This window comes from Patella vulgata, chromosome 8, assembly GCF_932274485.2.
Source record: "Patella vulgata chromosome 8, xgPatVulg1.2, whole genome shotgun sequence".
NCBI lineage: Eukaryota > Metazoa > Mollusca > Gastropoda > Patellidae > Patella > Patella vulgata.
In genome coordinates, this window is record NC_065886.2 from 46,597,525 (window position 1) to 46,614,082 (window position 16,558).

Consider the following 16,558-nt stretch of genomic DNA (forward strand, 5'->3'; position numbering starts at 1 on the left):
GGTACATAGAGCCCCACCTCGATAGCGTTATCATTGTGTCGAAACATAAACCAACAGGAAGTCCTGATTATCAGAGGTGGGAACTAGTCTCAGGAGCTCGAGTCGCTGACTTTAGTACTGAGCCGAGTCGCAAAATCTTCACAAAGTCCACAGATCATCAAATGAGTTAGAAATTCATGGTGAAATATGGCAAGTTAAGAGTTATGTCCCCTCACCGTGACCTTAGCTCTTTCAAGTCACGATAAATATTTCGAGTCGAGTCCGCGTCTTAAAATGGAGTCAATTCCAAGACGCAGAACTTAAGTTCCTACCTCAGCCGATTATATGATTTTAATCATAAAATGTTTAACATCATTTATCGTGACACTTGAATTTGACACTATTTATAAGGAAAAAATTATCCAAAAGTTTTTAGTCATATCCTTGTAAGATAATAACCATAATACAAATATCAAATTTACGAAAACAAAATAATTAATGATTCTAATTAAAACATAAATTACAAAACCATCAACAATTATTATTCAAATTATTTTAATATGATTCCATATTTATGTTTAAAGAAAGATAACATATGTAGGAACATGTTAAGACAAAGAGGGAAGTTATTAAATGACAACTTGTCAGATATTTGTCAAGTTATAAGAGATTTATTACCACACTGTCCTAGAAAAACAAGTTGAATACATAATTTAAACATCTATTTCTCATTATTTGTATGCTGCAATCAAACACTCGAAATAGACCAAATCTCAATTTTATAAAATAAGGAGGGGATCAAAGTTGCAGTCAAAAGATTTAGATTTTAGAAATTGTCAAGATAATCCGATACTAATATATTGTAACAATCTCAGAAATTTTAACCTATAGATCGAATGTTTATAAGAATATAAAACCAACAGGGGGTGATCACAATATACATGAAATGTGGTATTAGCAAAGCAGGATCTTTGTTTCAACCAGCTTGTATACATTTAACCTGGACTAACAATAATTTACCTGAACTGAAATTCAAAAACCAGCGGCTGCCGGGCAGGAAACGCCCACATTTTGCAAGAGATGGATAGAGAACAAGTTATTGAGAGGAACCAAGATCTTTGGGTTGTAAACATGCATTTCAAGTTTCATCAAAATCGGATCAAAATTGTGTTTTTTGTACAATCAGGGGCCATATAATCCATGAAAAATGCATTATGGGAGATAAGATAAATAGCTGGCTGTTCGTTCTCACTATAATAGTTAAAAATGAGATAATGTAATGGCAATTTGCTGAAAATTTCTGTCAAATTGAGCCACTATATATGAACCGAGAATTAAGTGATTGAAATTTCGGCCTAGCTTCGATCATCATTACTAAAGTCTGTACGATAAAAAACATAGCTTTGATCATCCATTTCATGATTAAATTATGAATGGAAGTCGAGCAGCAAATAGGATCATAATCCAGTAAATATCACAGGCTAGCGATGCCAACGAGAGTTGATTATGGTTTGGATAAGTTAATTTATGTCTAATTAATAATTTAGATAACATTTCAGGCCTAAAGAAAGACCTGCAATTGGCAGATTTAGCTCTTGCATAATGTATGTTGAAGCTATTGTCCGATACATGCCGATACATGTAGAGTGTCCACAAACAAATAGTGGACGGACGGACGGGGGCGAGTACAATACATAAAAATATGTATAATTCACTGTTTTTGTTTTCAAATAAGAGAATCTTGCATCATCCTAGTACACTCCAGATCTCGACCCTACAATCGATTCCACTTTTCAGCCCCACACAATAGACTTTCCGGATTCATCCCTAACTTGACATTCACCATAAATCTAACTTACCAAACAAAATTGTTATTAAAGATACATGTAGGTCTACTTTTACTTGATTTATTGACAAAATTTGTATGTCATGTCATTTAACGGAATATTTAGTATTAAAATATGTCAGATTTAATTTAAAACACAAGTTGAAAGGAAGGTTAATGGGCAGATTGTGAAATGTTTATTCAGCTATAATAATCCTTGTCTCAACTTGTATCTTTAACCCTTTAAAGGACATTGCCAGATTTTACAAATCATACTTTACTTTTTCGGTCAATGTATTCAGATGGTCACTCTCCGAAATGGAGTGGAGTAAACAAAAGAAATATAAAACTTTAATCAGACCACCGATTTCACCTGTGTGTTTAACAATGCAAATTCCTTGGAGACAAATGGTAGTTGTGCCTTTTCATCCTGATTCCAATCGAAGTAAATGGCAGTCTCTTGAGGAATTTTTCAATGTAAGTAATGAAGGTAAAACTTTTATGTTTGATTTTTGTGTTTAATGTGAGCCTAGTTCTAGATAACATATATAAACATTGATATTAGTTGTTTTACTATGTTCAACTTACATGTAACCGAGCAGACAAGTAACCCTGTCTTATTTTATAATAATATTACTCTATTTAATATGTTAAAATACATGGCAGACTGATGTGTCGGTTTTATTGGGATAGAAATAAGCATAGGGTTAAAAACCTCCAAGAGAAACCCAGGAGGTTAGACAAGCTCTTTATCACCCATGACCATGCTGTGAGATGAAGAGCTTCCGACACTTTTAGATTGATGAAAGACCATTGTTTCAATATTTTTTTTAAAAAATAGATAATAATGTCAGCCACTCAAATCAACTTTAATAAAATAATTAAGGTGTCTCTATTCAACAGCTACCCTTAATTAAATAATACTGTCCGATCTTTCAATATGGCATCCCAAAGTTTAAAACTGGTTACATTACTGACGTCAAAAGATCAATCTTTAATAAAGCATAGTACTTGAGTCGATTCTGGTAGCTGTCATGTTTACAGGGTTGGCTCTTGGACAAGAAAAACTTGCTTTACACAGTAATGCTAAAAACCAGAAAAAAACTACAGGTAAAATGTAGTAAATATATAACTGAACATATACCGGTAAATTTTAAATACAATTTAGAACATTCTATAAAATTCATCACAAGACGTCAAAGTAATGATATTTACACACAGAAGACAAATAAAATAACTATGAACATGTTTGGGTGTTAACTGTTAACTCAGTGTAATCCTGTTCTCAAAAACTATTGGCTTTAAGTCATTAAATAATGTTATATTTCTTGGGATCTGCTGATTGGTCTAAAACCTAATAGTCCTACGCTCCTATTTCAAAGTTTAAAAAAGTTAAAGTTACATTTTAAAAATTACATTAATTTCATTCGAAGCGGATTCCAAGTTTTATGGTACACAATTAATTTTTAAAAAATCATAATTCATCAATGTGTAATGTCAATTCAAATCATTTTTTAACATAAATCAGAGAGGACTAGCAAGTTTCTATAAAGGTCATCTTTCAAACATGAAAACTTATTTTTATCTCAAATTATATTTCTAACTATTTAGCAAAATGAAATGTTCCTAATAAGCCCACTATAATTTATTTACCTGGTAGTTACGAGTAATTGTTACAAAACTTCAACCATAATATCTGCCATTGATATCTTAGCTCATGCATAACTCACTTGCAAATATACTACATAATACCACACTCTAAATACTCTAATAAAATTTGAAGATTGTCAAAATAGCTCCAAAGTATATTTCCTGTTAGTTATAAGGATATGTTCTAAAATCGATGGCGATGTATTTGTAATTTTAACTGTTGAGACAATTCATCTTAAAACCCTGAAATGTTGGTTGACTTCACCCTTTACAGTAATACATGTATTTGTAGCTTTGCAACCATATTCCTATTATTGCACAAGCAAAATGTATAAACCGTGAGCAATTTCATTTTACAATTATACAATCATATTTCTATGATATATGGTCTCATTCTCTGATGTTTGTGCCAGAAAAACGAAAATACATTACTCGAAAAATAGACAGTTCACCGAATCTGTCCAGCCCTTCCGGCTACTCTGCCTATGCTTGTATTCATATTGAATCAGAGCAAATATCTAATTGTGTAAATGATATTTCTAATCTTAAAAAAGAACAGATTTGAACTTGTGAGTAATTTTGTTTAGATTTTCAATACAAAGGATTTTAAGAAGATTTTGTACTTTTTATTACTGTACGTCTATTCAAGATATCATTCTTTATAACTTGAAACGGATCTGCATTATTATATATTTTGTTGTGTTATATCATACAAATAAAATCTGAACAATCCAGTTAATTTGCAGGTATCAATTTCATCAATTTGAATTTAGACCATAAAAAGGTGGGAAGACATCCTTGTTCTCAGTGGTATTTGCCAAGTTTTAACCAAATATCCCTAATCATTATCTATCTATTGTTAAAATATAGGTGGAGTATATTCTTATAGTGAATAGTTTAATAATGAATAAAGTCAAAAAGAATAGGTGAGCACCTAATCTAAATCTAATTTAAATTTTTTGCTCTTTGTAACTGAATATTTAAATGAAGTAATTCAATATGTTAATGCAACTGCACAAAAGATATATAATACATTATTCATGAGATTCTATGAACTATTTACTCTTCCTATACCTTAAACAATATCCATTATAAATTAAAAACATTGTTGTATTCTATGTCACCTTCAATAAACATTAAAAATTGACACTGTCTCTATGCAACCCAACAAATAGAAGTTAGTCAATAGCCAGTAAATTTATATGGATTTCCGAATATAACACTTTAGCCTTCCTATCTGTCAACTACTACTATATGACAACAATCTACACCGGGACATTCTTTTGTTGTGAATAGTAATTATATGTATTAAAGTGGCATAAATTAAAAAGAAATGATAACTCTATAGAGAGGGGATTTTACATTCAATAATTCACATGAATGCAAGGGTCTTAGGCAGACGATCTTACTCCTGGTCAACTTACAATTCAATTTTGAACCCATGACTTGCGTGGATGACAGGACTCAGACATTCAACCTTGGGATGAATGAACCCATGAACTCAGGCATTCAACCTTGAGATAACTGTGCCAGAAAAAAACAAATAAAGTGTAATTCAGGGTTCTGATTTGTTTTGTTCTAGATCAACATAGAAACCTTTTTGGGAGGATGCAATCCTATGCACAGTATCAACACAGAATATGGAGTATCATGAATGTAGTCTTACTGTACAGTACCCACAGTAAGGATAGACTCTATATTAGATATTATTACTTGAGTAATTCTGTTTCTAAAAATTGTATTCTCGAGGGTTTTCTACAATGGCAGCAACAAATCAATGCATAGTATACACAGAAGAATGATGATAGCATCTTCTTCACAATTTTTAAAGATTTTTACAGTTCACACTTACATTGGTAATGCGTGCATGGCAAAAGCTGTATGTCTAGTCCATCTGATGGTACAGAAAGAAATGACCCTCTATTATGCAAAGATTTTTTTGAAGATGATGTGAATAAATTGATTTAAAGATGCATTATGCTGACAATTCTCGCTATAACAGTTTAAAAATAGACAATGAAATGGGGATATGTTGAAAATTTCAGTGAAATTACTGCATTCTGAGCAGAGTTATCGCTGTTAGAAGAATAGTGTAATCTTGATTGTCATTGCTACCCTTGTTAAGATAATAACCATAGCCTTGATTATCCATTTTTAAATTAAATCATTAACTGTCAATCGTTGAAAATCTTGAGTATCTGATGACATCTTGCAAGACTTGATTATGGTTTTGGTAAGTTAATAAATGTCTAATTAATAATTTATATAACATGTAAGGCCTAACGAAAGACCTGCAATAGGCAGATTTAGGTCTTGAATAATGCCTTTTTAATTGTCAAGGGTTCTTTTACGTGCACAACATCCAAACAACTAGGCACACGTTCCTTGGCAGCTCAGATGTTCACTACCATTGACAAGTGAAGACCTTGTTTGTAAAATCCAAAAGGTTCTTCTTGACTCTTGACGGGACTTAACAATTAGAAAGACAAATAAGCTTGGCTTTAAGCTACTCTATCCAAAACTTCATTCACCAAACTAACTCTACCGACTGATCTAATCCAATTAAACACATTCCATTCAAAATCAAGATTAGAACTATTTATTTGTTGCTAAATACGCAACATCACTTAGATAAGTCAATTATAAGTGCAAAATCTCTATTTGGAAACAAATCATTTAAGGAAAATTCCAACAAATTGTAAGTAAATTTTACAGCTAACTGAGCCACGATAGTTAGCAGTGGCGAGGGTGAGTAAACAGATCGTCTGCAACACACATCTATCAAACAAACACAGCAGACGACACTCAAAGCACATTGTCAATCGCTAAAACAAAGTTTATTTTTTAACTCCATCATTGATTTAGAGGATTCGGGAACAGTATTTTGTTAGGATATTTTTTTCTGTGTGAAAACATGTAAAAATGCAGGTCCGTAACCTGCACGAGTAAATGAATAGAATATCTAAGCAGGGATAACGTATTCCGAATATGTTACCGAACAACAGATACACTTTGTTCAAGAGTCATTGAAAAAAAAAAATTATTGTCAAGAAGTCAATATGAAATTGTCTATTTTTGAAACTTGCTTATTTACCAAAAGTGTAAAGGCACACGAAAATAGTATCCAGTATCATCATGTCGTCACTGTAACCACAATAAAAGTTGGTCTGGACAAAAGTGAGTCTATTGTGTATATTGGTGGGGGAGGGGAAAGGAAATGGGCTTTAGCACCCACTCAACACAAACTAAGCCATTTCGCGATTAATGTATGGTTCAATTTTATTTCAATCATTTGCTTGAGCATAGGGGCCTTAGCAGTTGGAGAAAACCAACGAGTTTGGATAGGCAATCATATGCCTTGTCACCTACAAGCAGGGAATCGAAACCACACTACATGACTCAATGACAGACCTTATGCATTGCCTTTTTGGGGAAGGGGTAGCTGGTCGCATAGTTGGCCTCAAGTGGGTCGTGGGTTGGGTAAACCCCCAGCCTATACTGTCATGGGTCACACCAGTATTTATGTACATCTTATGATTGGCTGATAGAAATGACCTTCACTTTACATTTAAAAAAATACAGAGTGCATTATTAATTGAGAAAACATTTAACACAAGACATTGTAAGAAGAGTATAGTAAACAATGAGGTCACCCTATATACACAGTCAACAGTATTTTTGTATAGACCAATATTCGTTAGTGCAAATGCAGCAACTGAGACTAACATGTATGTTCCCAATAGGATATTTTTTTATACTTGAATAGTTGAGTACAAACAGTTATATTGGTCCTTCCCACAGATAGTAGACACTATATACACAGTATACAACATCTACAATAAACTTACATCAGATTACTAAACATTGACTTATAGAAATATCCTACTCATCACACATGTCAGTTCTTAATGCTTTTCGTTCTATCTTTCATTTTCAAAATATCTGATGGTGAAAGTGGAAAATTCTTGATTTTCATTTTACAACTTTATTTTTTTTATCTTATTGTAGGGCTTTTCTATTAATTAATCACAACTTCAATAATCCTAATAATAAAACCTTTGGCATTGTGATTTGTATGTAATATGCCTACCATATGTTAATCCTCCATTCTATTTTGATTAAGGACCACACCCATTCAGAGGAATTAATTTCAGGGGAGAATTTGTTTTAAAAGTTTATTATTGTTCAGTGTAATTTAATTGTTCAATATTGTTCAGTATATTATTCTAATTGGTCATAATTGTTCTATAAAATATCAGCAACTCATTATGCACACAGCTCGTTTAGCAGAATAAAACTTAAAACTAAATCTGATTAAAACACAGAACCTTTCTTTCTTTTTTTTAATGTTAAAAATTTTATTTGTCTTTACAAAACTTCAGGTATAATTATAAACAAACAAACAAACAAAATATAGTTCAATCAGATTAATTTTTAAAACTCTTATGTTTGATGGCCAATTACAGACACATGCCCAACATGTCATATACCTCAATATCACCATAATGGATGGGTCACAAAAACGTAAATTTCATAAAAGTATTATTCATCTTAATTACTAATGACATTTGTAACCAGAGATGACAATGTTCTATAACAAAACATATCATCCATTAATTTCTAGCTACCAGCCATATAATTACAAATAAAATCTATAAATATAAGATAATAGGTGAAAGTAAGTAATCATATATGTATTTATAAGTGTAAATACTGGTATTTAGTGTTAGATTTCAATATCCTTTATAGTACCAAATGTAAACAAAGTAGGTAAAACTGATATACTTAGATATCAATCCTGGTATCATATATCTTATAAAACTGACATCATTAAATAGCTGGAATTTGTGTGCTGTTTAATATACAGTATTAAATATAAGTACTCTATATAGACATATAACAATAGGTCACAAATCTTAATATCATTTAGTATACAGACTCATTTCATTCACATTATAGAAGAATATTATATATATATATATATATATACACATCGGCCAGTATGTGATAAATCGTTTACACAATAGATCAATATATACTCTTAGCAACATATGTGACAAAACCATTATTTTAACCAAACGCAATCTTTTCATAAACAAAAATATCCAATTATATATACAGATTTATAAAATGCCAACTAATTTAAAAAAAATAGGTTGCCAGCCAACATAACATAGCCCACCCGATAACACTTCAATATATCCCAAGAAGATCACAATAAAAATCTTAAAAAATTATGAAACAGGGAGTTATTTCAAGGACAAAGAAAGGCTGGAAAAACTCTGAAAGTTGCTTAGAACTCTGCACTTAATATTTCACACTACATATTGGCCTGTACATTTTTAGAGGAGTCATCCAGTATCTCTCCCATAACCACTTAATGAAAAAAATCAACCATCCATTTAAACATAAAATCCCCTTATTTGCCTTTTCTTATTGATCTTCTGCTTGTGAGCATGTGTGAAATTCAATTTCAACAAAAATGTTTCCACAGACTTCCTGACGAAGCACCTCACGTTCATCCAATTTTTACCTCCTTTTTTTCCAATAAAACAGTCAACAAAGAAGGAGCCAGCTACTCCTAATAGCATCCTATACATGTGCATGAATTGTACTCAATGGCAAAAACAACCACACAATTTTCCAGAGAATGAATTAGTTTTTTTTTTCTTTATCAAAAATAAGAATCCACTGCAAACAAAGATGCATTTCTTGGTCACTTTGAAGACAAAATCAAATAAGCAACTTCTTTATCATCAAGTAATCTCTTTTATCTATCAGCAAGTAATCAAGTAATCCAGATCTCAAATAATTCAGCCATACAAAGTGTTAATTGTGTACTTTTAAATGCACTCACAACAATGGGATCTTACCAATTATACTAAACTGCAGTACAATGATGTAAAAAGATATTATAATCCTTTATGTTATCTAGGTGTAATAAGAGTTTTGAAAAGTTTGACAAATAAAATACTAAAATTCTTAAGGAATATATTTCAACATATTCAATAAGGAAAAGGGAATGTATGATGATGTGGGCCACCGAGTTTCTTCACCCTAATTTTGACCAGTTTTCTCCTATTAGCACCAGTTAGCACCTATTTAACCCATGGTCTAAACCTCTCTTGTTAAAAGCTGAAACATCAGTCTACCATGAATAGGGTAGGTAAGTAGTCTATAACATGAATAGGGTAGGTAAGTAGTCTATAACATGAACTAAAGTAGGCTTAATCACCAACAAAATGTACAGAAACGTCCAAAATTTCCCCTAAAAGAGTCATTATTTTAAGAGCTAAATCTGCCTATTGCAGGTCTTTTTTGGGGGGCTTAAATGTTATATAAATTATTAATTAGACATAATCAAATCTCTATGCCATCGGATGGCTCCGATTTTAAGTAGATTAGAATGGTTTGGCCATTTAATGATTAAATTTGAAAATGGAAGGACGAGACTAAGTTGAATTACCAGCACCGTGGTTATGATAATAAACAATCAATGCACACATCTTGTAATAAACTATACAGTATTTAGATGGAATCCACTGAATATCTTAGAGGGAAAATATTTTTTAAGAAATCTAAAGTTAGAACTTTATGGTTCTCATGCCCCACCCTTAGTTGGATAAATCTGCATAAGCAGCTCTAAAAAAAAACATACCGGGTACCGCCAAAATTATAACAAGAAAATGTAATCACAAAATTGCCAAATATTAACACAACAAGGTGAGATTAATGTAGATAGCTAAATAATAAATGTAACATAAAATGTGTCTATCTAAATATGGGCAAATATACAATAAATGTAACACAAGATGGTCAGCTTAATAATGACAATGGATGGATGGATGGATGGATGAATGGATGGATAATACATGTAGGTAGGTAGGTACATGTGATAGGTGGGTATGGAGAGTAAATACATTTAGCAAATGTTTAAGACACTTCTCCCCATCCCTTCTGAGATAATCAAAAACAAAAAAACACAATAGCCTGTACCCCTTTATGAAACAAATGCAGAGTAAACAAATAATTAATAATAATCAATAAAGAATAGGATTCTATTTATGTCCAACATTTCTTGATTCATGGACCCTGAGGCATTATTGATACAAATTGATGATAGATCTATGTTTAAGACAATGTTATTTTATTTTCAGTAAACATTAGTTGATAATAAACTTAAGAAAGTCAAGTCGTTGGAAATATACAACCATTTATCATTTTATCTTTGAAAAAAAAAAACATAGTCTGACAACACAAAATTGTTACTAGATCTTTTGAGAGATGATGGTATATTCATCATACAATCTTTTTTTTAAAAAAAACAATATGTCAAAAAAGGTAATTCGCAGTGCCTAGTTTGTGTTGTTGTACAAGATCGTCAACAACCACAAAGTAAAAATAAGCAACGTGTGACTTTCATTAAATTTTTTCTTAAGATGTAGCCTAAGTCGGGCCTATAACTCTTTAAAATAAAAGAAAATTGACATTATGTATAAAAGTTTTCTATAGATGAAATATGGTACTTACTCTTTCAGATAACGGCTCAATAAAAGTTGCAATTCCAGCTCTAACTCGGTTTTTAAATCCACGTACCGTACCCCTAGAGCTGACTATTTGTCGCTCTTCTAAGGTGCTGGGGCTTTTCACATCTCTACGACCAGCGAAGGTGGACTCTGCCCTTTTCTGAGAATGTCCGTTGGTCACTTTAGTGTGGAAATGTTCTTTAAATTCCCCGCGTAACGCCGGCTCCAGTGTAGGTTTTTCTTTAAATCCATTTTCATAAAACGGATCTTTACCGTTTATTTGAGACAAATTAAACGATTGCATTTCATTACACAAAACATTGATGTCACCGGGCATTGTGTAATTTTTATCACTAATATCACCTTGATTGTTAACCCCTCGGTGCATTTCCCGCACTGATCAATTGAGCTAATCCAGTTAAAATTCTGTCTTCTGTGAACGATTTTAACCACAGTCTTGTCACAAGTATCTGAGAACACCAAAACGAGCGAATTCTTTGCTCAACAAATAAGTCGCCTGAAACTCAGTGACGCTTCACCGACTTTTCGTGAACACATCAGCACATATTTAAACACGGTTGTGTTTTTTTTATTTCCCCGTATGCACGTATCCATTCACCTTCGGGCGTGGCAGTCATGTCACCCTTCGCCGTAATGTTATCGGTAAGTTGTCAGACTCAACTAGCAGAAGTCAGCAGTAGCCGAGTTTACTACCGTCACGTGACTCGACGTCATTTTTACCTGTCATTGATTGCTATATAACGTTAACTGAGCCAGGTCTAAGATACCTGCATATCACGTTCATTTTGTTAGAACAGGAAGAATATCGCTATGGCTTTGGAATATTATACATATTGTAATGACAAGACATTATTTCATTAGAGTGTACTTACATGACCCATGACAGAAAATAAACCAAAAGACCAATAAGTATTTTAAAATAAAGAAATAAAAAGAACGATTCGATTACTTATCTATAGTAAGGAAATTATACGAGGAAACAGTCTGTTTAAAGAATGGACTAACTTTTATTCAAAAGATCTCCGAATTATTATTATTTTATAATCTCAGATAGTCTACACGAAGGAAGTGTGTGAAATCAATAGAAACTGGTGTAAACTATAAAAATGTGTTGTTTTTTTTAGAAATCCCATTAAAATACGTCTCTGTTTTAGTAAATATTTGAGTGGTTTAGTTTGGTCGTCAAATTTTTGTTTTATATTAATCTGATATGTTGCTCCTATATTTGAACAAGAAGAAAAAAGCGAGCTTTATAAATTTTAAAGACCCCCCCCCCCCCAAGATCGAAATAAAAATTTAAACCTCTATCCGTTTGATAGAAATTATAACGGGTAGAGTACCTTTAGGTTATTCGTATTCTGTTTTTTTCTGGTTGAAACTTTGCCAGGGCAACGACGTTTCCATGTATTTCAGGATTCACACGTAGGGTTTTGATATGATTTTAAAGCGCTGCTTTTGTCGAAACCCCAACATAATATATGGACGTGCTTTCGCACAGCATTGATAATAACTTCCGACTTTGTTTTCCTATTAGCTGTCAGTTCCTGTGTGATTACATGATTCACTATTTCTATAAAGCGAAGATGTTTAAAAATACACTGTTACAATTTCTGACAGATTCTAATTAAAGGAAAACAAACGTGAATATATCTAAGAATTGAAGGTACAGTCTGAAGATGGACAATAAAGAAATACAAATATGTAGGCCTAAGCCCAGCTATATTACGACCTCGTTAAATAATATATTAAATTTAATGAGAGAATATGAATGTTTTAGTAGCAAAACACAACTTGAGGTGGATAGTATATACTATTAAATAGTTTTGCTGCCTCGGTGAAATTAATTGACATAATGGAAGACGATATAGAATTAATTTGTAAATTGCAAATTATTAAAATAAACATGTACATAATATATTATAGACCAACTCGTTCACGTGTATCTCAAAAGCTCAAATGTGTGCTGTTATAATGTATACAATTATCATCATGTGCAAGCGTAAGATAAAAAATACATTCGATTTTGTATGGTTTTAAACAATATATACTTAATCCTACTCTGGCATTTTATGTTGATTTTGTCAATATCTTAAAATCGTCACGTAGGTCTACTTATACTTTTATCTACAATAACCACACATTTTGTCATCAATAAATATAGCATATGATTTATCATGCCGTGTCCTTATTGTTTATTTTACCTCACTCAAATACAGACATATTACACATTTTATATACCTAGTTCTTATCAACTTATCTACATTAAATTGTGTAATATTATATGAATGAATTGTATCGCATCATGTATATAGTTAGTCTATACTGTAACGGTGTTTTGTTATTGCTTTAAAGAGACATGACTACCCTCATTCTACACACAGAGAACTATATATCTACTTCGAGTATAGACCTCTGCCCTGAATAACCGCCATATATCAAATTAGTATACTAGTGCACTCCCTTTCATATCTGTCATACACAAAATGACTAAATAAACCCTTTCGATTATTTTATTAAACATACATTATGTAAGAGCTAAGTCTGCCTATTACAGGTCATTCTTTATGCCTGAAATGTTATCCAAATTATTAATTAGACATTCATTTACTTATCCAGACCATAATCAACTCTCGATGCCATTGCTAGCCTGCGATATTTAGCGGATAGTTTATACATTTTTTGAAGGATAATTAAATGTAAAATTGGACAATCGAGACTTTGTATTGAGGCTAGCCTAAAATTCAAAAGCTAATATCTTGGTTCAGAGAGGAGCAATTGGTATGACATTTTCAGCATATTCTATATAGGTTATCTATTTTTAACTATTATAGTGAGAACTGTCAACTCTTTACCTAATCTTCCATAATGTCCCTTAAATAAGCGGAATAAATACTTCTCAATAGTCTCGAAGTATACTTAGTGTTTTCGACTAAAATCGTCGATCTATAGTAGTTAAAATGTCGCTCATCCAGCTTAGTGTATGTTTTCCAGCGGAGCTAATTGTAGACATTCAGCTTTAGTTTAGTATGTATCACTCTCACCAAGGAAATAATTGTAATTAATTTTGAATAATATCATAATTATTAACTTTTTTCTTATAAATAACGAATTGGCCTACAGGCCGAGAGCTGTATAGCGCCGTGGACGTGTTGTTTGCTATGATGTGTTGTTTATATTGCTTACAGTGTCTCTGTAGTTTGTATCGTGTCCACAGGTTTGTCTCTTTGTTTTTGTTTGTTATAGCGCTGTCCTCCTGTACTGACAGAAGGACATGTGACACGAGCTCTTATTAAACCCCTTGAAAGCCACTAAAAATTGTGTACAACTCGTAAACTGATTTGTCTCAATTTTTTTTATACAATCTAATTTTAACAAGCAGGATGTAAATCACGTCAACTACAGGTCAAGAAGTCGAAAGTGCTAATTCCTTTTTAAATGTCTGTTGCCCAGAGATGAAGTTTATGTCGGTGGCCTTCAATGCTGACATGGGGTGGTAATTAAGACGCATTTATAGTATTTTTCGGGGGAAAAATAGGTGTTCAACGTGTAGTCGACCCAAGATATTATGAGTTTGAACTAAAGCTAGTCTCTATCTCGTATCAACCCTGAAATGACTGGAAAACTAATTTCACCTTGAGAATTATTGTTTTGATTGTACAAAAGCGATAGGTATGGCATGAACTTGCGTGATTGTTGAGTCGATAAAGAAGTCTGTGAATAAAGTTTTGTCATTTTAGAATTTTGTCCACCCTGGAAATACAACTTCAAATTTTACAAGTGCCGATAAAGGGGTCTATATATTTCCTTGTTAGCGTTTCACTTGTCTCACAAGTCGCGGTTTCACTCGGAGCGCCCGATTTGTTGGTTTGAGTCTTTCTATTCGCTGGCAAGAGCGTTTTTGTCAGTATCGCCCAAAAGTATTGCAAAAAGTGACCGACAAGGAAATATATTTTACAGATATGCATATTCTACACACCATACCAAAACTTAAATGATTTCATTAAAAAAAATGGACAAAAGTATGGATAAGTGAAAATGGCCGGTTAGCTCGTTTGCAAGTGAAATTCCATTTGGTTTCCGGTTTGATATGGTCCGGGCTATTTTATAATCTGCATTATTAGTAGGCTACCGTATAATCTTTGGTTTGGTGCTGTCTATTTATATTTTACTTTTACTTCTTACTATTAGGTTTATACTGTGTTCTTTATACTGTGTTCTTTATACTGTGTTCTTATACTGTGTTCTTATACTGTGTTCTTTATCGTAATTTGTACCATTGTACTCATAAAATGGTTAAGCTAACTTATTTTGTGTCTGCGTGGTGTATACATATCTTCATTAGCCCAGGTGGAGCAAAATGTGGGCGTTAAATCCCATTTCATTTCACTTATTATGTGATTGTTCGGGATGCATAATAATAATCTTTCTACAATCTAAACGAATACATCAAAGATGAAAATATTAACAACATACCGTGTAACATTACACTGATAATCAAAACATGCTCTTTGTTTTCAGAGACCATTTTATAAAATTTCCCTTTTATTGACATGAGATTTGTGTATTTAATCTTTGAATTGAATATCCAAACAGACTGTTCTATTTGTAAAGACATCAGGAAATCTATAGCTCAGTTATCTGTATGTTTTGTCTAATATTGACTGAAAATATCACGCATTGTTCACAATTTTGAACAACAACTGTTAAAAATAGATCAATATTGGAGATTGCTAATTGGAATAACGTCTAATTAGCGAACTGTGGATGAAATACAATGGCACTTGCGGTCATTCATAGTATATAAAAAAATCGATATTGTATATTATATATCTAATAGATTCTTCCATTGTGTTTCTAATTCCGAAGTATTCCGGAGTAAGTAATAAGTAGTATACCACAGGTTCTAAACGTTAATCAATAATCAGAACATGAAAAATCAAATCAATTATCGGTGTACAAACAATTCTCTTTCAAATTAATCCATGTTATTATATTAGAGAAAAACAACAAGACAAACCATTGAACTTATAAGTAATACCAATTCGTATATATACAATATGCGTGGTCAGATGGAAATCGGAGACAATAAGCCTGAAACGCCTCTGTTCGGGTAAACTTTCCATCTCATTGCACGCGTAACTAGAGATAAAATAAATTATAAATTAGTCGCAACATGACCTCAGTAAAGTATCAACAGGACGTTAAACCCTGTTTCATTTTGAAAATGATTTTTTAAAGGGAGAATTCTATTCGAATTTAAAGCGAGCCGCTGTAGCTCAGTGAGACCCCGGGATTTCCCGGTGTGGTTCCCCTTTGGCAGGTGCAGGGACGGAGGACCTTGAAAAGAACAACGTCTAGTCCTTCGGGTGAGACGAATAACCGCTGTCTGGAAACAATTTATCCCATAGCACAGTGCATTAGTCAGATACATCAGAAAAGTAGGACGTTAAATCCCATATCATTTCGTATTTAAAGTTGCCCCTTGGAATCGTTCAGCGAATTATCGCATATTTCTGAATACCTGTTGAATTTGACATGCTTCATATACAGACTTTTA

The 16,558-nt window shown here is 32.5% G+C and overlaps 1 protein-coding gene across 1 annotated transcript in view; it reads right to left on the reverse strand.

The window, feature by feature from the left end:
* Nucleotides 1–11,690, reverse strand: part of LOC126829553 (glutaredoxin domain-containing cysteine-rich protein CG31559) — a 31,051-nt gene extending 19,361 nt beyond the window's left edge. The window contains exon 1 of the mRNA XM_050559503.2: nt 10,985–11,690. Coding sequence (XP_050415460.1) covers nt 10,985–11,368 — 384 coding nt within the window. The 5' untranslated portion in view covers nt 11,369–11,690. The remainder of the gene's footprint in view (nt 1–10,984) is intronic.
* Nucleotides 11,691–16,558: the final 4,868 nt, after the last annotated feature.